The sequence below is a fragment of the Taurulus bubalis genome (genome assembly GCF_910589615.1).
Source record: "Taurulus bubalis genome assembly, chromosome: 21".
Classification (NCBI taxonomy): Eukaryota; Metazoa; Chordata; class Actinopteri; order Perciformes; family Cottidae; genus Taurulus; species Taurulus bubalis.
This window is the reverse complement of record NC_136609.1, coordinates 9,805,299-9,832,637: the sequence shown is the minus strand read 5'-3', so window position 1 is coordinate 9,832,637 and position 27,339 is coordinate 9,805,299. Positions and strand designations below refer to the sequence as shown.

The window sequence follows — 27,339 nt, the reverse complement described above, 5'->3', positions numbered from 1 at the left end:
TGAAGCCTGACCTGTATATACTCCTTGTTGCTGTCCTCTGAAGGCGTCCAGGCGTTGTCGTCGTTGTTGAGGCGGGCCTGCCGCGGCAACCAGCGGTTGTCGTAGAAGGTTGTCGAGGCGGTGATCTGATCGTCGCTGATCTTCCCCGACTCCATGCCGAGCGCCATGCTGCAGTGGAACGCTGGTGGGACGAAGAGAGGAGGAGAGGGAGGGAGATGGAGAAAGCGGGGCGTTAACTGTATATTTGTTGACGCGGCTTTACAGTGAAGATGAAAAAGGAGCTTTAAAAAATTTAAAAAAGAGAAAGGAAAGAAAGTTGAATAGAATGGATGACAGGTGCAAGAATATTTTTTTAAGAGACTGACAGGGAAGATCTAAGCAGCATATTATAGAGCTTGAAGACAGAGAGGAAAAGGTACATCCAGACAGAGAAAGGGCAAAGGGAGAATGAAAGCAGCCCAACAGGTGAGCAGAGGTAAATTGAGGTGATGGTAATTTATATTCTGAAAGAAAATAGTAGGAGTCTGCTTCTGAGAAACGGTGCTCTCTTAGGAGAGAGCGAAATAGACTGAGAGAGGTGAGAGAGAGCGCCGAGATTTAAATAGCATTAAAGTAGGCAAAGCTGAAAAGATCGAGAGGGTAAGAGGAGTGAAAGATGAAGAAAGCAGCAGAGATGACGGAGAAGAAACTGTTGAAAGGGAGAAAATGGAGGCGCTGATGAAAACAGGTAAACAAACCGACACAGAGAGCTTTTGCGTGCGCAGACACACACACACACACACACACACACACACACACTCGCTAAAAGTTATCTCGCACTCACAGTCGCTGACTTCTTTGTGCGTCATGTTGTAGCGGGCGGAGAAGCCGTCTTTGGCCACGGCCATGTCGGTGTGGAAGGAGAGGGACAGCAGGCCGGAGGACGACTGGATCTCTGGAGGGATCTTTGTCCCGCAGTACCGGCCGATCAGAGGAGACACTGCAGACACACACAAATCAAATTGATCAAAACATGTTTTATCTGGTCTTTCTTGGTCTATAAAGTGAGATTTTTAAGTGTGATATTGCATTAAAAGTTCTTAAAACAACAAGACAAGAACAGATTGTGCTTTTATTTTGAAAAACTGAGCAGTATCTGTTTTTTTTGTGACACCACAGCGTCCCCTTTCCATATTAAATGAGAAAACGGAAGTGGAGAGACAGGTTTCCAGTGGCCACGCTGCTTTAGTAAGTGTTGTCTAATAGCTCGCAGCACGCTTCCCCCACATTTCTCCCTCCCATCATTCCTCTCTCTCTCCTGTCCATCCCTCCATCTGCCATGTGTGTTCCAGCCAGGGCCCAGCAGGGGGATTGGAATCCCCGCCTTAAAGCAAGCTGCACTGGGATCAGCTGCAGACACACACATGGACACAGAACAACACACACACACACACACACACACACTAGCGAGGATTACAATAGTCTCAAGAGTCACCAGACACCAAATGCTTCACCCTTCCGTCTCGTCTCCCGTCTCTCTTTCATGCCCGAGGACTCGCCTCACTGGAACTGGGTTACACTTTAATTTCCTCCTAATTCTCAACTTTGAATGCCATAAATTGTTTTCAGCTATCAAAGCTCCCAAATTCAAGGCTATAATTGGAATTTTAAATCCACTTGGATCCCTTTTTAGCAACTGGAAATAGAATAATTAGAACAAATCCTCAGTTCTCGGCTTCATATTTAAAAAAAGGGGGAAAAGAAAGTCAGCAAGAAAGAGGTGGGAAGTGAACCACTCACCACTACTAATGAGATTTTCATCAGCCCTACAGAAGCTAACATTACCCTGTGGCGGTCACTATCAAAGGCCCTTCAAATGTTTTTTCCTCGCCACATCCTGATCTCGGCCGATAGGCCACTTTCGCAACGCTCGGCAGCTCCTATTGGACACAAGCTGATATTCATCGTGGCCATCACTCTCACTCGCCCGGGGGAGGAAGGAAGCGCTAGGTGATAAGGAGGGAGGACAGGGCGGATAGCAAGGGGGTGATGAAGGGTGTTATTATGGAGAAGGAAGAGGGGCATGGGAAAGGGCTGCTCCTTTGGGGTGCCGAGGCACTTCCAGCTCCCCGTGTGAAATAACGTTTCCTCTATGTAATGTGGAGCGATGTAAGGCAAGGCTGCTTACATCAAAGGGAGCCTGGTTTGCAAATTTCTGTGTGGGAATTTGGGGGATAATGTGTGGGTTCTGAATGAGAGTTTGATGTGTGTGTGTGTGTGTGTGTGTGTTATCCCCAGGAACACGAGTCAGTGTGTATGATTGCGCGCCCTCACCTTGCGGCAGGCCGTCCCACACGTCCAGCCAGTCGTACTTGCAGTCGCCCTCTCCCACCAGCAGGGGGTCGTTCTCCAGGTCGAAGGTCAGGAACGTGAGGGTGACGTCCATGTGGGGCGGGGCGATGATCATGTAGGAGCACTCCAGGTTATGGGGGTACTTATCCGGGAAGCCCGGCGACTCGATCATGCCGGAGGCGCTGGTGAAGTTGCGGAAGCAGAATTCCGACCCTGTGCGCACAAAAGGATGAGAGGATATTTAGAACGGAATAAGCAATCGGTCATATTAAGAGGAGATGCAGGAGTGAGCAATCGATCACACTCGCATATCCCATCTGACTTGCAGAGGGTGTTTCGGAGAGTCGTTCATCACTGACAGCGGGCTGGAATATACAGTAGCTGCGGTGGTTGGGACGCACAAACACACACACCGTTTATGATCACCGATGGAGGAGAAAATACAAAGTGAGTAAATGCTCAAGTGGGTGTAGCTAACGCTGCGGTGCGCGAGCGGCTCTTTTCCTCTGTCGTATGCCACCAATCAGCTCCGCCACCATGCTTGAAACGACAACGGTAAACGGTAAAGATGTGAACAAAGATCTATTCTACTTTCAGAAAAGCAGTAATATTATGTTTGACAGCTTTATTGCACACTTAAAAGACCCCTTGAAGGCTAAAGAGGAGAGTAGACGGACCCCCGTGCTATGCTATATATTCAAAATAAATAATCTCACTCTCTCTTCACCTCGCAATAATTCTTTTTGCACACACACACACACGCACACACACCACAAACGTTGTGTAATGGCTCTAAATGGGCCCTTTGCAGCGGCTCCTCATTATCCATGCAGATTTATGCGCCCTGGGCGGCTCACCTTGAGCTGCGGCAGCTGTGTGGCTCAGATCATCTACCCATCAGCCACTGCTGCGCGGCGCACCGGGGAGGCCTGAGTCACGGCCGAGTGTTTATGGACCGGCACATCAATGAGGGTGGGAGAGAGCCGACGGTCCGGCACACACAGCCTCATTCACAAACCCCGGCTATTTCCTGCCCATTCGCTCTGCCCTCAAAACATCCCCGTCTTTATATGTGGGCTATAAACACTTAGGTCAGTTTTCTGTGTCTTCGTCTATTTCCATGCTTGGCACTAGGGGCAAATATCTTCACGTGATAATGTTGCTATAGAGACCGCAGGATTCTCATCCGGTCTTTGTGTCAGAAATGCTGCGGTTGTGTCCAACCGATGCCACTGAAATCTTCTTCTGGCTAATTATAAGCACTCTTACAGGTTTTTTTCAAACTTCTCTCCAGTTAAAATGGCAACTGATAGAAGGCCAACTTCAGTACTTTGCCAAGACGCTCCCAACTGGCGAGCGTATAACCAGCAGATGGAAAAGAGTCGGCTCTTGCACTTTCCCATCGTTGAGTGCGTTAGAACAGCAGATAGGGAGGCCATGTTGAAGAGACTCAGGGGAGAAGCTTGAAAACTGGGAAAGTGGGGTTGCATCCGGCCGCGCTGCGTTGTCTCAGAGAAGTGCCAGGCGGCGTTTGATAAGCAGATACATATTCATAAAAGCAGCGTTTAAGGAGTGCAGACACGTCAACAGCACATTCCTTCCTCTGCATTCCTCCAAGGCACCAGTCCTTATTATCAGGCAGCCTTATAAAAGCTGAGGGGTCGACTGGCCCTCCCTGTCTACACTCGGTGAAGAGAGAGCCGACCCCAATCAGCCTTGACAGAGGGGGAAACACCTCAGGAGACTGTCTGTACAATACATCTCTTTTCTCTTCTCAAACTGCTTCCTTTTGTCAATTGTTTTCCCACTTCCTTTTTTTAATGCCAATTGTCTCTCATGTCTTCCTTGACTCGGTTGTATCTACTGCATGTACGCGTCTGCCGATCGATCTGTTTTGCATGCATGAGCGCGTGTTGACACACACGCATGAGATCTTCCCACACATGTTAAAAGCAGCACTCAACCTCTTGTGTGTCGACTCCCACACACACACTGCAACATCAAAACCTGGCCTGTCTGCCTACACACACACACACACACACACACACACACACACACACACACACACACACACACACACACACACACACACACACACATATATATATATAACTACGCATGTTGAAATATGATGATCATTTACAGAAAGCTACAAGCGATATCTCTTCATATCTCTTCACCACTGACTTCACCTCTCTGTGGAAAATACATTTGAATGTGTGTGTGTCTACAGTTACAGTTGGAGTAGACACGCATGTTATGAATCTATTAAAGCAGCAAGATGTGTATATAATGCGCTCATAATGAAACAGTTAATGCATGCATTAGTAAATGTGTGTGTCTTTTATTAAGCTCCTTGCAAATCTTTCATCTTTTGCTGCGGCATGTTTGTCCCTCTGTATGAGAGGCGTGTGTGCGTGTGTGTGTGTGTGTGTGTGTGTGTGTGTGTGTGTGTGTGTGTGTGTGTGTGTGTGTGAAGGCTTCACAGTAAGCGTGAGACCCAGTAACACACTGGCCTTGTTTCTTACTCTGTCACGGTGCAGCGGTCTGGAGTCCCGCTTCCAACAAAAAAAACTTCAATCTGAGCACAGCTTGACTCCATCGCCTGCAAACACACTGCACACACGAAGCACTCGCTTCACACACACACACACACACACACTCGGCGGCGCCACGTTCCGTCGCTGTGTGAGTTCATATATTTGCGTGTGTGCCGTGGGTTTTTGCGTATGCATGAGTACCTTTCTCTTTTCGTTCATTAGTTCACAGTACGTGAACACGCCAAAAACAAGTGCCTGTCACTGCCTCCCTCCGTCAACCCTCGACCATGTCTCACACACACACACACACACACACATACACACACACACACTCGCACATGCCGGCCTTATGCAGGGCCCCGGTTGGTGCTTGCATCGCACCATGAGCTGCCATTTGGCGAGAGCTGTCTGCTGGCAAAGAGGGGGAGGTCATGGTGTGAGCCTGAGAGTGTGAGTGTGACGCAGGGGGGCGAGCGGGCCAGTTGCTGGGTAGAAAACCACTCGACTCTTGCACATGAGTGCTTGATGTAGTAGCAGCTCCACATGTTGTGTCAGGGCAACCCCCTTCCCTACTTCCTCCCCCTCCTCCTCCTCCTCCTCTTCCTCTTCCTCCCATCCTTTCCTCCGTTCCCCATCTCCTCGGCAGCGACAAGCCGAGACTGTTGTTCATTCACTCTTTTAACTCTCGCGTCTCGCCTGGCGCCGTCTCGCTCGTCCCGTTCTTCGGCACGCAGCTCTTTGCTAAAGGTTCACCTCTGCACGAGCGCGGCGCCTGCTGCACATCAAAACCTCGCCTCGCCCTCCACTCTCTCTACCTGCCTGTCTCCGTCTGACATGCATCTGCTCCTCAGACAAGCAGATCTCTCTCTCTCTCTCGTGTAACCCTGCTGGAGCGCACATCCAGATTTCATTGAAGACATTGTCTCCTGAGGGCATGTGTGTGTGCGTGCGTGAATGTGTCGTAGCGGGGGGGGAAACCCACAATAACAACAACAACAACCACAAAAACAACATCGCGAACAAGAAGAATACTTACAATGTTCGTGGCGTGCCACGGCTTGACACTTTTATGGACCCAGAGAGTCTGAAGCAGCTTTACATAGGCCTCCGTCACACTGATGCCTCTGTTATGTGTAATGGCATGCACGCGTTTTATTTAATCTGGAGCCAAAAGAGCCTCCTGCAGTTTGTGTGTGTGTGTTTCGATTTCCTCATTTGCGCCTTAATATTTAATTATATTCCACTCTGATCTGTTTTAAACACGCGCTCATCCATTTTACTCATTCATGAGTTTAATTTACCTGTGCTCTTTAATTACTTGAGTCTAATTTCGGCGTCGGGATGGAACCGGGCGGTTGGCATTCCGCCACATAGTAACAGCCGTCACCGACGCGACGCTTGGCTTCCAATCAACGCCGCAGCATCAGAAATGCACACATGGCCAATGTTGTGACTGGCACTTGGTTGGGGGTCCCGCCTTAGGCTGCGCTCCCGCCGTGACCCCGCAGATGCCACGACAGCGGTCACGGAGGAGACCCAACGCCCTGGGGTGCTCTCGGCCCCCCGCCTTGACTTGGGATTGGCTGCGACGTTAGCTGCCCCCGCCGCGCTAGTGGTGGAACTGGGGGGACTGGGGGGGCAAGTCTTCCCCCTGTAGCCGTGGTAACAGCGTCAGCAGCACATGACTGTGTGTAAGTGAAAGTGTATGAGGGATGGATGGGGCGTGGCGTGGGGGTGGGGGGGTAGTCGGGGGTGAATAAAGGGTTAAGCACGCATGAGTAGGAGCAAAGTAGGCCACAACAATAAAAGGGAGGAGGGGAGGCGTGTACGTTCACTGTAGCTATGGCAGGATTAAGGCATACGTGTACTGCATGTGTGTGTGTGTGTGTGTGTGTGTGTGTGTGTGTGTGTGTGGGTGGTTGGATGTTGTTTTGGGGCAGACGCTCACCCCGACCCCCCTCAGGAGGTGCACTGAAGGATGGAGGGGACTCAGGATGGATGTCGAGTCAAAGGTCGACTCCTGCTCCTCCTAGCTGGAAATAATTAGATTTCTCTGCACTGTACCCCATTACACACACACACACACACACACACACACACGCACAAACACACATGTTGACACAAACAGATTGCTTGCCCAATTCAAAACCCCCTAGAGTTGTTACAGTCACCGTTTATGTAATAGAGTTGAATGAACAAAACAAAAACAAGCCGCAGTATCATTAGTTCATAGTACGGAAAACAGGCCAAGATATGCCGCTCTCTTACGCTCTCTCTCTCTCGCACACACACACATACACACACACACACACACACACACACACACACACACACACACAGCCAAAACCAGACACACACTGTGGTGGGGTCAGCCCAGACTGTAAGCTGTCCTGTCTGTTTAATATAGGAAGGAAGCTGAACACGTCCCCCAGCTGCGTGCTGAGATGTCTATCTCTGCTCGGTCGCACCCTTTAAAAACACACAAACACATCGCCCACTGCACACTGTACTAAAAAAAGTGCAATCTAGGATTTAACTCACACTCTTTACAGCTTTCGACCGCGAGCCAAATACAGTTACATCCACTCATACGTCAGTAAAAGTCTTCCTCTAGAGCGGCTCAGTAATTACAGGTACACAGAAATGCAACTAAAATCCATTAACGAGGGTAAAAGTCACGGCGGTGCAATTACTTCCACTCTGGTGGAATAAACGCATCTCAGACGGAGCTCTGCCTCCTCGTCTGAAGCTGTAAGCCGTGTTTAGTGGAGACCCGTGGCCCGGCCCGGCCGAGACAAACCGCTCTGATGAGAGAGCGTGCAGGCGCTGGGAACGCCGTAATTAACACATGGCCTCAATCACGCATCCTGAATTCATTTGCACTCTCTGACTCACTCCTGCTTTGCCTTGTCTGTCTCACACACACACACACACACACACACACACACACACACACACACACACACACACACACACATGTGCATCTATAATCCCACCTCCACAAACATACAGACGGACAGAATCTCACACAACAAGCAGAGTGGAACCGCCCACACAGGCAGCGAGCAGACACCTACATGTGCTCACACAGTGACACAATCTCTCATGCCCCCTGAATTTATACCAGGATCTTGTTAAAGCCATGGCAACCGCATCCCCCAGCCTTCAATCTATTCCTGTTAGTGTGTGTGTGTGTGTGTGATACAATCTACATTATTGCATCGTCGGGGTTCAATCTGGTGGCCTTGGTAACGGAGCTAAGTAGTCAAATCTGGGTCACAATCATTTGACACAAAACCCGAGATATTTCTCAAAGGTAGGAGGTGACAACTAAGAGCTCTACGTCGGATGAATGCTGTTTTTTTTATGCTCCATGAACCCGACTTTCACCTTTCTTCAATGGCTTTTAAATTTAAACACTTGTTTAATGACTTGTTTGTCCATTAAGATTAATTTTGAGTCCTAAATATCTAAATTTTATTAAATGGCGGTTCGCCAATCAGCTGGTGACTCACTTGCACATAAATCTTTTTACTGCCTCAAGGCCATCTGACCATTTTGCCACACACTCACACACACACACACACACACACACACACACACACCAACCCCAGCAAAGACAAATACACTTGCCGCTAACAATCTCACCTGCAATGTGCACTTCACCTCGTGCACTTCCACGACCTCGAGAAAAATTCCATTTCGGCACACACTCATCCCCATCAATCTCCTCGCCACCGCCTCTTCCCATAAACCTTTAACCTTAAGTCCAACTCCAAGTTGCCTTGGAGCTCCCTCCATCACCCCTCCCCCGCTACCCAGAAGAAGCGGATCCTGCTCCAATTAAGCGAGCATTCCTCGCATGCTTCCGGGCGGCTTGAAAGTACTTTTCTTTCCTCCTCTCTCTTTAACTTTTGTTTATGTGCCGGGCTGCCTCTGCTGATGTAAATTATTGCAAGAGTGTCGGGGTGAATGATCACACGTTTCGGGCCATTAACATGGGACAAAATCATTAACTCAAGTATTAATGCACAGTGGAGCCTCCTGTTCGGTGGAGAAGTTCAAACTCATGTTTCCCACAAAGGTCTTTGGATACTTCTGGACGCCGAGATAAACGGCATGCGGGGAGCAGCGGACCCTGACCGACACGGAGCAGATTTCATCTTAAAAATAAGCAACATGACTCGAACATGAATTAGCTACTATCCCTTTGAATTCCATGATGCACATCAGACTAATGTAATTGAAACACGATTAGAATAAATCAAAGCGTGAGAAGATCAGAACAATCCAGAAAAGACTCTGTACACTGGATGAGATACACATTTCTAGCTCGCTTAATACTTTAATATACTAAATATTTTACAACCTACGATTGTTTCTGGACTTTAATACAGAGAAGATATAATCAGATCACTCTTTTGTTTAAATAAATGTCAACAGTCATTGGATTTTAAAACTAAATACAATTAAACAAGAAGTAACACATCATTAATCATATTGTAGGCCTGATAACTATGAAATTACAAAGCCAAACTTTGACGAAGATATGCTACCTTGTTTAGTTGTTTAGTGCATATTTTTGATTAGTCTCATAGTCAACACATGACAGTATTTTTTTTTTGATAAGAGTTTGATAGTTATAAACAGGTAAAATAGCAATACAATGTAAATAATTGTCTTTATTCTTGTTCTATGATTTCATAAATACAATAAACTATAGTTTTCGTATATATAATATGACTATATATACACAACTTTATAAGCTGTGATATCAAATAGCTTCTGCGGCTCCAGACACACCTACGCCCTTGAATCACACACACGTGTCTTCTTCTAAACCACCAATCACGTTCCAGGACCCTCACCTGTTTTGAAGATCTCGTAGCGCAGAGAGAAGCCCGCCCCTTGGTGCGCGTAGTCCGAGACGAACCGGATCTGGAGGGAGGATCCCGATGAGATGATTGGCGCCGGGGCGATGTTGCTGCAGTGCCGACCCAGAACATCAGCGTTTTCCGAAGTCCCATCGCGGATCTCGATGAAGTCATACCTGATGGAATAACAAAGAGAGATGATTTCCTGTTGCTTGAAGAGAAAACAATCTTCAGTTTGCATTGATCTTAACGCAGCAGGAAGGAATTAAGAGAGGTAGGGAACGGGATAAAGGGAGAGCACGGAGGGGAGATAAACATAGATGGATGGTTATGGGGTTATGCAACGTGCTAAGCTAATAAAAAACAGACAGGTGTTGCCATCAGAGTTCAGCCTCAGGACAGAATACACAGTGTCCAAGAAAAGCAGTTAGGAGCACAACATTAAGACACAAGTAAATATATCTGCCACAGACTTGGCTCCCAGTCAAAGCGTCTCCGCCGTTCTTGTGCTCCTTCCCCTCAGCTGCATTCAATAAATTTAGCTCTTACAGACGATTGTTGCTCGGCACAACAAACTCGGATCCCTTTAACATCAGCTTGGGGCGAGCAATCCCCAAATCACAGAAAACAAGCTGGGAGGAGGGCTGTGTTTGCAACAGAACATACATTCTGAGGGCGAGGACGCAGGCGAATGGACAGCTGGATGGATTCATTAATAAGGAGGCGTAAAAATAGACAGCGGAGCTTATGAAAAAATAAAGAGGCGAGGGCTCGGAGAGAGGAAAGGTGAGGACATTAGCAGCACGGGGGGTGAGATGGGGCTTCAGAGAGAAATTAGGATGAATAAATGTGAAGTGGACTCGCTTCTTTTTGCTTCCACATGCTTGAGCTCTCAGCTCATTATAACCTTTGACTAGCAAACTGACCCTAAACGATAAAAGCAAATTCTTAACTGTCAGGTCAGTGAGTGTGTGTGTGTATGTTTTTATGAGAGGAAAACACACAGAGACAGAGAGAGAGACAGAGCGAGAGACAGAGAGAGAGAGAGAGAGAGAGAGTCCACCTGGCTGATCCATAATTAGCTCATAGCTCTGTGTGTCATTCCTCTCACATTATCAGAAACAGGCAGCAGCACAGTCACAGACAGAGTATGAATACCATGACACTGCTGCCAGGTCAAATATAGGCATATATTATGAATGCCCAATGAGTGATAATCTTATTCTAAAGGTAAAGTACCCTTGCATCACGATCAGTACATGTCACACTTACAATCCCCATGCATGTTCTCCAGGTGCTGCTTCCTGAGAACGTTGCTACTCCTCCACTTACTTGACAACATATTTAGGCCTCAGACGGCTGAGTGCTCGACAATGAAAACTGTCATTTGCAATAAAACACAGTGTGCATTACCTCGAATAATTTGAAAGCATCGCTTTGTTGATATGATTAAGAAAGGGCCAGCCCATGCCTGCGGCAGGCTTAAAAAGGTAATAATTTGGGGTTGTGACAATATTGGAAGGTGTGCAAAACTCCATAATTTCTGTTTGTTATTATCTCAGTGCTTAAGTACTGTTTGAAGTGAGTTACACGGTACTTTACTTGAGTGATGTTCTTCCTAAACAAGCAATCATTCCAAAAGTAACCTTCACTTTTCTTCCTCTTCTTGTAAGCATATTTGAGTATACGTGTGTGAAACCTGCATTTTTTGGCTAAATCTGCATGTTATTGTATTTCAAGTTGCGCAGCGGTGACAAATTTCCTTGTAATTTTGGTCTTCGTAATAGTTCTCTCTCTCTCCAGTGCTACTAAGTGTCTCTTCACCCCGCGTGACTAACTGCATCGCCACAGGACGCCCTCCCATCATACCCCAACGCAAACACACTCTCAATTAGATCACATGACGAAGCCGTCAAAAAGACAACAGGGCCGCTGTTGTCTCACTAATTACTGTGATGGCTCCTTTGATTCGGATTGAAGCTCCGCAGACGTCTCCGGCTATTCATCCACTTTTTAAACGCGGCATCTCGCTAATATTCGAAAACAGGAAACTCACGACTTCCTCAAACTGAAAAGTAGCGAGTAAATCTGAGAGCTACCAATCAGCACTCGGCTGTGTTCATTTATGGCATCTAAGCACTAAGACTGCTTTTGTGTGCGTCTTGGAATAAAACGTGGATTAAGTAGAGTCACTAAGCCTCTTTTTTTGGGGGCTATCTCATTCCTGCAGCGCTCTGATTCCTATACAGAGCATTCGAGCTAAGACTGCTGATGGAGGGATAATCCCAGCCACATTAATCTAGATCAGAGTGGCACATGTACAGGTGAGGATCAAAGGGAGAAAATGCTGCAATGAGCCTGTAATGTCACCACAACACTGCCACCACCATTAAATCGCTCGTTTTCATTAAAGTACAACATATATGATCACAATTTTAATGAAGGCAGTTTGGAAACAGTTGTGATTTGGTTTTCACATCGAGATCAGTTTAGTAGTCACGAGTGTGATGAGGCTGTGTTATCAGAGATGGAGGGTTCAATGAACGGTGGTATTGAGTTGGATTATGGGAATTGCTAAAATCCATCATTTTTGACTAAAAGTCCGGATCCATCTGCTCGCTGTTCTTTCTCTCTCGGGGCCCTCAAATGTACGGAAGTGCAACGCTAAATCGCTGGAGTGCTCTTTCACCAATTCCCATTATATCTGTGCACCGGCATGGAAGAACACGTGTGAATTATTCAAAGACAGATGTCATTCCTCTCTCTAAAGCGAGCCGTGTATTTGTGCCGCCATTGGAGACAAGTTCCCGTGTCCCATCAGCAGTTGCAGCAAGTCTGCACAGAAAGTAGAACTCTTTTACTAGTGAGCACAGAAGCCGTTGTCCAATTCTCTTATTCGTGTCTTGGTTGTAATCCTGCATTACAGAGGCGATCGTGAAGGCTTTAGCCGCGAGCTCCCTCGGTGAGCCTGTAAGAGCCACTGCCGCTCTCCTTAAGTACGCCTGCTTAGGGCTGTAACTGACACATGCTTGGGGAAAACACACACTCAAACATGTGCCAACAAACGCACACATGCAGATAGGCCGACATGTACGCACTGACGGACGCGGGCGCACACACACTCGGCGTGGTATCGCCAACGCCGAGGATAAAAGAGCTGAGAGCCTAATTAGGTTTTAATTGATTTTGGAGTGGGTCTCTATCCCTCTCCGTCTCCCTCTCTCCGCCTCGCTCTCTCCTGTCGTGGATTAGCGTCAGTGAGTGAGTGTTCCTCAGATGTGATTATTGACCTGTTCGCTCAGCCTCTCCCCGGGCTCTGATGAATACATGCATGAGGGCCTGACGTGTGAGAGCCCGCTGTCTGTCCTCTCTCAAAACACACACTTTGACGCATTCCACGACACACACACACATAAATTATTCGCGTACACGCAGAGCGCGCACATTAGCGTCGCATACCACTCACACACACACACACACACCAGCAGCCCAGATACCATCATTGCTGTTTTGATCCACACCCCACCCATTCCCTGCTTTCTGTCTGTCTGGCGGTCTGTGTTTAAGGAGCCATTACAGGCACCAGGGGCACCAGTCCCCCTCCCCCCTGCTCAGTTTGCCCATAGAGAATATCTGGAGCAGAGGGAGAGGGGTTGAGGAAACTAAAAACCCTTAAGGGCCAGTAATTCTGCACCAGTCCAGACATGTCTTCTCTCCCTCTGCTCTCATATATCACTCCGCCCCTTCCGACAAAACAACTAATTGCCTTTCGCACCTTTGCTGTTTGTCGGGGACTAGGGACGTCCCCTGCAGGCATTGGCACCTCAGCACAGAGAAACACACCTGCAGTATGTACACACTGTATGTATGTATATTTACACGCCTCCCAACTAGACCAGCAGTCACTCCTGCTATGAGCGCTGGTTTATAACTCCCCAAAAAGAGTTCTGTCTGCAAAAGAAACTAGCTTGTGTTTCATTTAGTTTCATCAAATTACACAAAAGATTTACACATAATTTGCTGTGGGGCGCGTCATCGTCGTCTGATTTATTTTGTTTGTGCCCATAAAAGAGCAACAGCTGCTCGCGAACAACAGCAAACCAAACTTGGCTGTGCTCACACACTAGAGGCCTTCAGTAGAAATTATTTTGTTCCTCTGTGCATGTGTGTGTGTGTGTGTGTGTGTGTGTGTGTGTGTGTTTTCCCCCTCCCAGTGAGTGTTTTCCACTCTCGGAGCATGAAATCCCGATCCGGTAAACAATGAAGAAACGTCTGTCGCTTCTTTTTCGTCTCCCTCTCGGTGATGGATACAGAAGCAGAAAGTAAGGCGGAGGCTGTACAGTAGACACACATGCTTTTACATACACATACACACACACACACACACACACAGTACCACCCACTCCTCCCACCCTCAATCGGGACTCTAATAAACCATAAGTGCCTCTGAAATATTAACTAGATGCTGCGAGTGAAATCCCTGCAGATCCACAGGGCCTGCCATCTTCAATCTAGCCCCCAAAACAAATGGCACTCCTCTCTTCCTCATCTCCTCATCTCCTCGTCTCCTCACGCCTCACCCCCCTCTCCTGTCCATCACAGAGCCATACTTACACAAGACTGAGGCCAAACCGCTGACCACAGGCAGTCTGGGCTCGGCCCCGGACCTTCTAGAGCGGCATCGATCTGAAACATCAGACTATAACTGCTGTCTGACCTGCCGCCGCGGCTGGATGCGTTATAAATCCTCCATCAACATGTTTTTGCGATTGAGATTGCTGCAATTCATCCGGACCGAATTTAGATCCGCCAGTCCACTCGGCTGGGATTTATTTGACAAAGTTCATTAAGTGCATGAAATTAAAGAACGCATTTGAAATGGCTTTTACTTATTATATCAACATCATGACCGCTGGACGCTGATGACCATGATCAAGTGCCAGATATCGACGAATCGGGAACCTGAACAACTCCCTTCAGTCGTGACCTCTGGCAACTCATCCGTCTCTCCTCTCAACCGTCACCCTCCTGGTCGCCGTCATCCCCGTCTCCCTCTGCCCCCGGCCATTGGTGATCATCTATCGATTTCCCATTACAAGCGGAATCCAGACATTGATCCCACACCCCTCTGCAGCCCCTCTGGGTATTAGTAATAGGGTGATATCATGCACACAGGAGAGTTGTTGCTCCGTCTCACTGTGAACAGGCATGTCCCAGTCCAAAGGGATTTACAGCTGTGTGTAAAGTTCTAAAGTTCTATCATCAAATCTTCCCACCTCCGGCTGCAGTCAATAACAAATAACCAAATAAATAAGTGAGAAAATAAAAACCACAAAGGCGGAAGGAAATGGATCTTCCGGAATGACTACAGTTTTATGGCGCGTGCCTGTGTATATATATATATATATATATATATATATATATATATATATATATATATATATATATATATATATATATATATATATATATATATATATATGGGATTCAGTTTCAATCTTTAATTCATGTGTGTAAAAATAAAACACCTCCTCCTCGGGCGAGAGGAGAGGGGGAACAGAGGAACAAAAAGGGAGGAAAGAGATAGATCAAGAACGGGAGGAAAATGAAGCCAAAGAGAGGGAGGGAGAATCGTTCAGCTGGTATATCACTAGGTAGCATCCTGGGGCTCGGCGATGGCAGATTGCATTAGAGATATGGGCCTGATATTTCATCTAGCCTTTATTACATTTAGTTCACATCAATCGGCTGGCAACCTGGAGGTAAGAGCTATTTGGCACGTGGCCGGACTCCCCCTGAAATGAAATCCTGAATTAAAGTGCCACCTCAGACACGGAGTGCCTGCATAAGGCTGGGATTTGATTGCTGCAGTAGAGCCGCGGTTTGGCTACCTTGCACCGTCAGAGGACTGACTGTTTGAACCCACTGAGGGGAAATCACCAGCTGGCCGGGGATATTAGCCAGAGTTCAGACCCCTTGGCTGTGCTGACCAAGCACTTTTCTTGGTTTTATAAAGGCGTAAAGTGCCCAAGGGGCGGTATGATCGCTCATGAGCATTCATACGCAGATAGGTTGCGTGCTTAAGTGCGTACGTGTTTGTTTTTAAGCGTATCCACTGAAAACATGTGTCCATTTACCATCTTTATGACCATGTATATATGTATTTTCTTGTCCCTGAAGTGATTCCGCGATCAGCAGTCCAGTCCACGCAGCTCTGCGTCTTTCAGGTAGCACACAGCTCTGGTTTTCCCCTGCTGCCGTCTCTGCAATCCCAGCTGTCACGCCAGATTTTCAGCCTTGACCAAGATGGCGGGCCCTCCACCTCTGCAGCCCTCCGGCTCTCCTCGGCCCTAACCTCGCGGAGGACCGTGAAAACATGCAGAAATCTACTCTCTGCTCCCTCACACTGCCGTGCCTAATCATACAGGCAAAAAAAAAAAAGGAAGCTGCTTGTAAAAGCGCTACAGGGCCTCGGATCAATCCGGGTAAAAAGCATAGCATAGGACGGAGAGCGCGGGGATATCGAGCCGTGCTTTGGCTTTTTCCACTTATTTCTGCTGCTATTTCTGTGCCCCAAAGGGAAATGCATCCTCCTTGAACACAGAAGGGCAAACACATTAGTGCCAGAGGTTATGCATAAATACATGTAGCCGTGATCCTCCTTTAAAATGGGGTTATCACAAGGAGGCTGGCTGGATATGGACAACTGGATGGAGGGAAGAGGGAAGCGGAGCAGCGAGTCTTACAAACTAATACTCACTTACATGGTTGCAGAGTTACTCACTCGGAGACGCCTTTTCCCCCCACCCACGCTCGCTGACTCTCACACACACACACACATGCTCACACTCATACATACAGGATGAAGGGCGATTGAGTGGGAGTGTGTGCTAGAGGGCAGGCCAAGGCCTCGGTCCCTCCAGGCGAGTGTAAAAAAAAGAAGAAGAAAAAACTCATCCCAATAAAAAAAACCTTCTGTGGAGAGGAGAAACGAGGAGGCAATTTCAGTTTCCGTTCCTCCTCCCTCGGCCTCCTACTGCCCTGCTCGCCTTGGGCTGTGAGAAACTGCTTGACACACTGCTTATCAACAGCTGAGCCGCTTCTCCTCTCCGCCACCACAGAAGGGAAGTCCGGCGTGCTTCTGTGTTGACACTGCGACGCCGGTGTAAAAGCCGCATTACTGAGAAGCAAACTGCCAGGGAGATAATTACGCAACATTTTGGGCTTCGACAAAGGCGACAGAAAACCCGGAGACACAAAGCCGAGACATCAAAATAACGTTCGCCCGGCCTCGCTGCCACGTGACACAACGCCTTTCACCAAAGCGGCCATTGATGTCATCATGAAAGTGACTTTTTTTTTTGTATCCTGGCCAGACAAATTGCTTTGTCAGCGAACAATGCAGAAGAAAGAAAGAAAAAACACACCCATGTAGGATTATTAATTCTTCAATTTGCAGAGAGAAGGGACTGCTGGAGGAATAAATGGCCACAACTGCAGCGACTAAACGGATACATCTCATCTGTGTTCACTTTAAACAGACAATGAGAAAGTCTCAAAGTGGGTGAATTGTGTAACGCTCTTCCTGACTGTTGTATTAAAGGGGATTAAACAGCGGAGACCGTGACTTCTTCCTCCTTCCTCTGAGGTCAAAGACAATAGAAGGCCATATGATTTGGATTATTCATCTCTCTGAGAAAGGAGCAGTCACAAACAGCTGGCCTTCATTCTCTCTTCCTTGTTTATTCCCCCCACACACTCCAATTTACGTAATCTGCCCCAAAACTCAAGTCAAGGCAACCCTGATAAAAACAAGAATAATTCTCAAAATGTGTCTAAACTTTTTTGATGAGATCAGCCTTTTAGCATGAGAAGAAACGGATCCAAGCAGAGCAAAAACACATGACATCATCAGTTTAACCAGTGGAAGACTAATTATTGGGACATTTAAATCATTCTTTCCATGCAGTCTTTACCGGGACTTTGCTCCTCTGTTCTTCACCACCGTGCGAATGAGATGTTGAGACCGAGATGAGGAAAATGTTCCGCTCTCTGAAGGTAACGTGCAGCTGATGTGCCCTTGAGCAAGGTATTGAAGCCAGTAGTTGCTCCAAAGAAGCCTTCAAAAGGGCCAGTGACAAAAGTTTGCGGATGCGATGGTGTGAATGTATAAAGGGACGGCGCTGAAAAGAGCTTGTGTGCTCGCCATAAATAACAATTTCACACACACAAAAAAAGAAAAAAACCCACAGTCCACTTAATGGTCTGCGTTTTGCAGAAAGCTCGTACCGACAATTAAAATTTCCTTTGCAACTGACCTGCTGTGGTCAAAAATGTGGAAAATGTTTCAACGACTTGGGATCAAGCCAAACCGCCAGCAGTGAATAATAATAGTGTCATGTAAAAAAAGAAACTGTGCTTTAACAGGAAATTGCTTATTTGAGATGCAAATGCCTTCGCAGCATACTAATGAAAATGTCCACGCAAGTCATCATTCATCCAGAATAATAATACAACATGAAGGCTTATCGGTGTCAGACATGACTCCATCTTTGCCGGCTTACTTGCAGTCCAGCCTCTCGATCTCGAAGTGCGGGTTGAAGTTGAGGACGATGCGCTGCGACGGCTCCGGCGCCGTGATAACCCAGTGGCAGTTCTGGTGAGGCGGGTACTCCAGTGGGTAACCGGGGGAGGTGATGTAACCGGCCTCGCTGGCATCGAAGACGCCGCCGCACTCTGGCACTGTAAAGGGAGACGGAAGGGCGGGGCACAGTTATAGATTGTTAAACTCACTAAATTAACTACGATTCTACTCTAAACATACATTTCTACATCTGTCATTTGCCTGGCAGGCCGCCGTCACACCATATAAGCCCCCAGTAAATGGCGGTGACTCAGAGGACGCTCCTTGATTTATCTCGTTTCTCTGTATGAAGATGTGATGAGCAACAAATGAGCGCTAAAACAAAGAAAGCAATTTAGAGCGTCAGTTTGGAGGAAATTGGAAAAACTTCTCCATTGTGGATTCTCAATGCCAGTGGGACCACATGGGTAAGCTATTAAAACAATAAAAGAGCATCAATGCTGCATTTGTTGGGCACACACACACACACACACAGAGCCTTTTTTCCACACCCAGGCTCTTATCTCTCTCGGTCCCCGTCGGGAGCGTTCACCAAGTGTAATTGTTGCTCCGGCAAGCCAATCTGCAAACATTAGGACACATTCCCTGATCCTATCACGCTCTCCCAGGAACAATAGCCTGCCAATGGCGTCGCTCGGCAGGCTTCGACAGGAAGTGACACGCAGACGGCCTGTCTAGCGGGGTTCTGGGGGGTCACCCCGACTCTGTAATGAGAAGCTCGCGCGGTAACAAAGGCCCTATTCTCTGCTCACGCCCTGACAGCGAAGGCAGCTCCCGCGCTTCGCGTTATCTCCCATAAACACATAAACTCACATGCACATACACGTAGAAACATGCATGCATGTGCACACACACACACACACACACACAATGGGACATCACACTCACGCATACACAGCGTTGTGCACAATGATTCTTTTATTACTCTTGCATTGCAATAGATTTGCAGGCATTATTATTCTCTACAGAGGCAAAGGAGCAACGTGTTCTCCATGACAACAGCGGGGGGTGTTTAGCTCTACCTCTATATATATATATATATATATATATATATATGTGTGTATGTGTGGTTGCATCAGGGGGATCTCTAAATGTAATGAACTTTGTGATATTGAACTCAAAGCGACAAATGTTTTCTTAATATTGTAGCCGGCGTGCGTCATGCCAAGTGAGGGAAACAACATCCAGAGGAAGGAAAGCGGCGATCAGGCAACAAAGTAAAGCTGATGGTATACTGCCATTAACAATGCACCGCCAAATGGTGGGCTTAACCACTCAGCCGCTGAGATGCATCTATTCTTGACAGAAATGGGTTGATATTCCTGCCTGTTTCTTTCAAATGTATGTGAAAGCATCAATAAAGGAAGCGGGAAAAGAAAGAAAGAAAGAAAAAAACCCAGCACCAAAGGCTTGAAGTGTAATAGACCCTTCAAGTGTTGACATTTCCACCGCCTATTGTGCTTAAAAGGCACACTTAAGATTCTCTGACATTTGATAGAGCAGCGATGGCTTCCTCACTTTGTTGCTGGAGAGGAGCGATGCCCACGCTCACACACACCAGGCGCACGCAGCTGCCGGTGGTTTCGTGCGAGTGCACGACTCCGGCCGCCCACGAGCGTGCACGTTAGATACACGTGTGCACGACGACGCGCACGCAAGCTCAGCTATACATGTGAAGAAGGCACGTACGGGGATCCGTGCTTAAACGCACACCCACGCTTTTTTTATATATACACACACACACACACACACACACACACACACACACAGCTTCGTGTTCAAACAGCCACCCACGCACACACACACACATCCAAATACATGCAGAGGGCCTGTCAATCACAGGGGCCGACAGAGGGGAAAACAGCTAACTGAAACATTTCAAAAAGATAGCAGGGATGGCAAAGAATGACACACACACACACACACACACACACACACACACACACACATCATTGGGAACGGTGTGCAGGAGGCTATCGGCACGCAGAGCCGCGGCAGATTAAGCCGTTTGGGGGGAATCCTGCAGCCTCAACACTTTTTTTCCTCCCTGAGCTGCCCATTCAATGGCCTCCGGGAAGGATGAAGAGGAGGAGGTGGAGGCGAGAGGGATGAAGGGGGATGGAGGGAAGGGAGGGGGGGGGGGGGGGGGGGATTACAGCGGGAAGGAAAATGGAAGAGGCAAAAAAGAGAGGATGAAAGGGAGAGGAGGATTGAAAGAGGAGAGACAGTGAGACGATGGATAAAAGATGGATTGAGGAAGAAGGGGGAAGATTGATCGGACGGGGACGAGGGTGAAGGCGGTGGGTGGGGTTGATGTACGACGGACGGGTGCGAGGACCGAGGTGGGAAGAGTGAGGGGGAGAGACAGGCGGAGAGCGAGGGAAGGAGGGAGGGAGGGAAGGAGGGAGGGAGGCGACAAAAGGTGATGAGGAAGGAGAAATACAGAGGGTGAGGAAGAGAGAGAAGGATGCAGTGAGTGAGTGAGAGAAGAGATGAAGCGAAGGGACTGTGTGTGTGTGTGTGTGTGTGTGTGTGTGTGTGTGTGTGTGTGTGTGTGTGTGTGTGTGTGTAGAGCCTGACGAGCCTCATTAAGACATGCCTGCTATCCAGCAGCTCCCTGTAGACACTGACCCCACTGGGAAACCTCTGTCAGTCAACTCTCTCTCTCACACACACACACACACACACTAGCACTGGCAGTGTGTGTGTGTGTGTGTGTGTGTGTGTGTGTGTGTGTGTGTGTGTGCCTGTTTGCTGCTTCTGCTCAGAAAAAAAGAATGAAGGGGATGCAGCAGCAATATATCTGTTCTAAATGAAAGAGAAAATCTTCTGATGACATACATGTTTATTTTTCCCTAATTGCTTGGATATATATATGTGCGTGTGTGTGTGTGTGTGTGTGTTAAGCAGAATGTCTCGGTGAGAACAGAACTTGTGGTGTTGGATGAGTAACACAGAGGAAGCACTCAGGAGTTGCCAGCAAGCTTCATGAATTACACTGTCTCTTCTACTAGAGGAGCCAATCTGTCTACACACACACACACACACACACACACACACACACACACACACACATATGTTTCTACCACGCGGGGACCAAACTTCTATTAGTACATGTGAACAATGTCACCACTATGTGTGCACACACTGTATGTAAGAGCTAGAGTGTATTTGCAAACGTGTGTTTTTCCAATATTATTCTGGATGAAACCGAAATGCAGCAGAAATATTACGAGTGTGTGTGCGTGTGTGTGTGTGTGTGTGTGTCTCTACATGCGTCGTTTGTTTGCAGCGTAGATTCTGTCAAAGAAGTGAATGTTAAGTGAGATTTGTGCAAGAACATTTTCTAGTCACTCCAGATCAAGTCAAACCCGGGAGATGTCTTTGTATGAGACGAGAGTGCCTTTATCTTCATTATCTGGGAAAATGTGCATATGTCTGCATGTCTTAGCTCGCGCTCTGTGTGTGTGTGTGTGTGTGTGTGTGTGTGTGTGTGTGTGTACGTGCACGCTCTCATTTCTATTAGCCGCCTTATCGGGAGAAGTATGGCGTCACGCTCTGGGATAAGCTGCGAGTGTGAGGAGAGGCGCTGATAAATCCCTCCATCATTCCTAGTGTCTCTCCCTCCTCCCCCTCACCCCCACCCACCCACCTTAATTAAAAAGTGCTATCGCCCAGAGTGAGGGAATGAGAGGGGAGAGTGGGCCGCACTCATCCATTCAGTCAAGAGCAGGGGTTGTCTCTCTGACTGCTTTTAATCTCACCCATTCCACACTAGACTGGACCCCAGCAGGAGCTGCATTGGTAGCAATGAAAAATCCTCCCTGATATTATATAATTAAATATCACCAAGATGCCCTTTTTATAACTTTCTGGGAGCCTTTTTTATATGTACGTACTTGTGGCATTCGGTACTTCTGACATTATGTCTTTACTCGTGAGCTAATTGTCCATTTTCACTCCTTACTCACAAAATATCCAATTGTTGATGTTTCTTGATACGTTAAATGTTTTCTGCAGGCAGTTATCTACCTGAATACACGGAAATGGAACAAACAACAATCATCCCGGGGATGCAACGTTCACAGACAAAAGCTTTCTGTTTAACCGTGTTAAATGTGTTGAAAAGGGGAATTTTTTGTCCTTCTCTTTTCTTTTAAGAACCATCAAAATCTACATGAAAGGCAGATAAATATCCCCAAATCCTCTTTTCCTCCCTCTCCGTCTCCTTTACTTTCTCTCCTCCTCCCGCCCTAACAGGATAAGTGCCCCATGCTAATCAGCTAAATGCACAGCGCTGGCCACGGTGATCAATGGTTCAATGGATCAATGGAGGAAACAGATGGTTGCCGCTGCCTGCAGGGGGGCAGTGGTGTGGAGCTAATCCTGAAGGCTACCTGACTGACTGTGACTACAGTATCATGTCTCTCTTCTCCCTCGCTGTACTCCTTTTGTCTCCAACATGCACAGCCGAAGCACTTTCCACAAAAGATTCCCTCGGAGTGGAAACGGCTGAGCCCACATCAGCGAGGGGGAGCTGTGAAGAATCGAGCTCTGCTGCAAGAGTCTTGGTGATTTGTTGCCCCCACCTAAGAGAATGTTACCTTTCAGTGGAACTGACTGCTTAGAAAAAAAAACCTTTCTGGGGGAGAATTGCACTTCTTATAAAAAGCAGTTTCTTTTAAATTCACACTCTTCAGTCTTTCCTCTCGCGTTAGCCTTTCCTCTTTAACCCCGCTCGTGAATTACAGTAAATTTAAAACGCTTTGCCTCCTGACAATGCTAACCCCCTCCAGCTCCCATCTAAACCCGTCCCTAAGCGCCCGTTAAGACCCCCCCCCCCCTCCCTCACCGCCCCTGTGTGGCTAATGCGCCATAGTGAAAGACCCAGCTCTGTTTTATTTATGGGGGTCTTGTTTTTAATTTCACCCCAAGTGCGGCGGGCTGCTCCGGAGCCTGTGATTCTGCTACCTGACTGGTATTGAACGGGCCGCTCGGTTTGTCTTTGGCTATGAATGCTAATGGGTGACCTTGTTTTCGCAGCTGATACCTCCCGAGACTGGGGGCAGATTAAAACACAGAGAAATGCAAAGAATTGAACGGCGGGTTGCAGGGGAGAGAGAAAAGGGTCGACGGCATAAAACAAATAGAGAACCGTTTAAAAAAGACCAACAAAGAAGATCAGAACGACAAAGTCCATTCAGCCAGGACTTAACATTTGGAAAATAAATGATTAAATGAATGGAAATCCAACTTGAGGAAGTTAATAGGTGGAGGGGATGCAAAGCAGCCCACTCAATAAACATGCAAATGAGATGCTTAATGGCCTGAATATTAATGTTCGTGGTAGGGAATAATTGATGTACATGTCACTGAGTTAAACTTTTGTGATTACAGTACAAGTGGATTGGAAGTCCTTCCGCTTCGGATATAAAGATCGCAGCAAATATGTCTTGAGACATGGAAAAAGGGACCTTTCCCATTCCGCACGAGGACGCCACCATGCAGGGAACAGCAGGCCGCCGCTGGAAATGTCCAAGCGCCGAGCATCTTTCATGGGTCGCCAACCTTTCAGACCATATAAGGTTTAACACCTCTGGCGTGCATCATTTTGTTCCACAACATTGTCTCTCTTTTTCTTTTTTTATGGGAAACCTTTTTTTTTTTCTACTGGAAATGTACCAAGCTGCTCAAACCAGATGGAGCCGATCATCAAAAGCAGGAAGCTTTAATGTCACGCCAATGTGCTTCAATTCCATTTTGCAACCGTCCGTTTTTCTAAATGGTAAATACACTGCACTCCTAACCACACTTGCTGTGTCGCACCAGACGAGTGTCACTTCATAAACCGATGTGTTCCCTCTGAATCCAGTGCCCTTTTAACTACCTGACCCCATGCACGCTTTGATGTCGCCCTTTTCCTCCCTCACTCTGCTTGATGCATAAACCACCTCCCCCAAAGTCCTCCTCCTCCCTGTTCCCTTCTGTTTCTTCACATTAAGACCCGGTGGATTCTCTGTGCCGTATAGCTTTGCTTCCATTCTTCTCTGCAGTCGCTGTCTCCCTGTCCCCTCATCTCCCTCTCGGCTGCACCCTCCTCCTCTCTGAACCTCCCTGTTCTGTCTCTGTTCTGTTCCCCTTCAGCCTTCTCGTTCCTCTGGCATCTGTGTGTAATGTGGCTCTTGAGGGGAGCATAGAGGCAGGGACATGTGGTGCAGTGTCTTGGCAGGGGAAAGAGAGAGAGAGAGGGAGAGAGTAGAGGACAGGAGGGAGGGAGGGGGGTAGCTCCTTGCTTGCCTGATGGCTGCCAAGAGGCCCACATCTGTCTCTGATCAAGGGGTACACAGGCAGCCATGAAACACAAACACGCAGAGACATTGAGAGGGATGGCTGGGCTGACTGTCCTATTTACAACAAGTAGCCTAAACAAGAGGGAGAGCCATGTGAAGGGAACAGAGCTCGGCTTCTAGCGCTTGCTGTTGCAAAGACTCACAGTCTCCAGAACCTGGACCAGGACCTGGAGGAGAGGAACGCTCCAGCCACATGTAGACGGACACCACACGTCAATGTGTTATTATAGGAATGTGTTTTGTGTTATAAGCATGATGGAGTATCACACACAACATTATGTTTACTCTCCTTTGTGCGCAAAAATGCACTACGAGCTGCGAAAACGCGCATCCGCATTAAATACATATGCACTGTGCCACGCGGAGCCAAACCACCGAATTTAAGCAACAAGAGTACGAGAGTGGCTACGCGCGTGAGCTAAAAGGCCATGTGTCATCCCACCAGTGGCGTCACCTCTCTGCATGGTGGCCCCCCAACATACAGCCATATCTCCCACCGTCCTCCCGCACATTTATGGGGACAAAATGAAGCAAAGACTCATTATTGCGATTATGTGACCATCTCGCCAGTTGGACCTCTGTGCGCCCTGGTGTTAAATCCACAATTAATGAGGCTTCGAAATACATTTGGCACTGTTTCCGACTTGAGCTTCGCTCTCTCTGTGCCGTTTCCGTGCGCTACGGAGAGAATTAGCCCTGTTTAAGTGCCTTAAAGCAAGGCGCTGAATCCCTAGCAGCTGCAGGGCTGCTATTCTGCAGCTCATCCTGCACTATAATCTCCCTTCTTATTGTTATCTGATTGCTGAGAGCGCGCGGAGGAGGTGCCGGTGCGCCGCCGCCTGGAGCTGCCGGCGCTCAGCCCTCAGCCCTGGCTTCACCCTGCACAGACAACCCCGAGGAGCACGAGGAGATAATAAAGGAGGCAGACTTGTGATGGCGGGTGAAGATAATGCTTATAATGGTGATCATTACAGTCGTATTAGTGGAATCCTACGATGACAGTGTTGCTTTTACGCACGGTTTCTTGGACACACGCGAATTCATAAAATAGCAGGTGATAGAGCAGCATACGCCTGAAACATGTTCTCATCCGGATGTGAGGAAGCATTTTAATCAGGCACAGGTTTGTTTGTTTATTTCCCTTGATGAATAATTAAACCACCGAAAAAAACAAGGGGAAACTCGGGGTAAACAATGTGATATATGCATATAATCAGCTCATTTACAGTCCAGTGAGCAGCAGTCGAGCTGGGACAGATAACTGTTTCCGATCCTCTAAATATTTCATGTTCTTTAGTTTTAAACGTGTAACAGCTGGCTTATTGGCACGGGGGTGGCACTGAATTAGTCAGACTTTCATTTTAAAAGTAATCTTTGAGAAATCATTGAGATATATATATATATTTATATTACTCAATGTCTCCCATATTTACGGAAAATACATATATAAGAAACCAAGACAACATTGGGTCTGGTTATCACACAATGCCTTTGCCATGCAGGCTATTATTGAAATAATGTGAAACACATGACAAGGACCTCGTGAGAAATACAAAATAAATATCCAAACTGACAGTGTAAGCAGCTGAAACCAAATGTCGTGTTCAGACTGTGTTAGACTCGTATTTATTTCCCATTTGGCGTGTTTTGGTGCGTGCTTGAAAATCAAAGAAGTGACGAAAACTCACCATCTTCGCCTCTGACTCTCAACGCCAGATGACACATTGTCATTAAAAATCCAATCAGCGATGACTCAAAATCCATCTTGGATGACGTTGAAAACTCGCGGCGAGCTTAAACTTTATAATGTTTCCACCTCCTAGAATAAAAACGCGGCTGTTCCTCCAACAAAAAAACACAAAAATCCACACCCCTGTCGGACCAAAAAACCGCTGGCAGCAGTCAAAGCGAGGCAGCCCACTTCAGGAATAATCATAATAATAATTCAGCCACTCAACCTCATCCAAAATATGGTGAACAAACAAACTCCTTGATCAACGCGGCGTGCGCTCCGCAGCTGGGAGGCTTCGGGCGGTATCTGCGCTCCGGAGGCAGCGGCTCCAGGGTGCGTCAAGTCCCGACTGAGAGCCTCTCATTCCCTCTCTGCGTCTCCAAGTATGTTGCGCACACGAGGGTCGGTGGTAGCCCACAGTCGCAGCTCTCACGGAAGCATGAGTCCGAGTCTCTGTTTTTTATGCTCACAGAATAATAAATAAGAAAAAAATGTGTTGCGCTCTTGCTCTCCAAAAACAAAAAGAGAGACCGTGCCACCTTCCCTGCTGCAGCTCGTCTCTGCTGCGTGTCTTCGGCTCTCTGGTAGCGGCTCCGTACAGCCTGCTGACAGCGGACCGGCGTGTGGACGCGTCTGGGAGGCGTGTGTAGCGAGAGTGTGTGTGTGTGTGTTGGAGTGATCCCCCTTTTGAGCTGAGCAGCTATCGCGTTACAGTCACGGCGCCTCGGCTCCGCCCACTCCCGTAGGTCGCTGATCACGGGGGGGGGGGGGGGGGGGGGGGGGGGGGGGGGGGAGAGGGGTGGGGGCACGTGCACGCGCCCTCCTCCCTCTCTCGCTTTCAGAAGATCCCACAGATACGCGCTCTTCC

General features: G+C 47.7%; 1 protein-coding gene across 1 annotated transcript in view; it reads right to left on the bottom strand.

Annotated features, from left to right (window-relative positions):
* The window catches only part of LOC306752695 (neuropilin-2-like), a gene marked incomplete at both ends in the record, with an annotated part of 51,893 nt that extends 25,390 nt beyond the window's left edge, over positions 1-26,503 (bottom strand). The window contains 6 exons of the mRNA XM_079236489.1: positions 12-181; positions 824-979; positions 2,314-2,544; positions 9,740-9,921; positions 18,310-18,487; positions 26,428-26,503. Coding sequence (XP_079092615.1) covers positions 12-181; positions 824-979; positions 2,314-2,544; positions 9,740-9,921; positions 18,310-18,487; positions 26,428-26,503 — 993 coding nt within the window. The remainder of the gene's footprint in view (positions 1-11; positions 182-823; positions 980-2,313; positions 2,545-9,739; positions 9,922-18,309; positions 18,488-26,427) is intronic.
* Between the last annotated feature and the right edge of the window lie 836 nt (positions 26,504-27,339).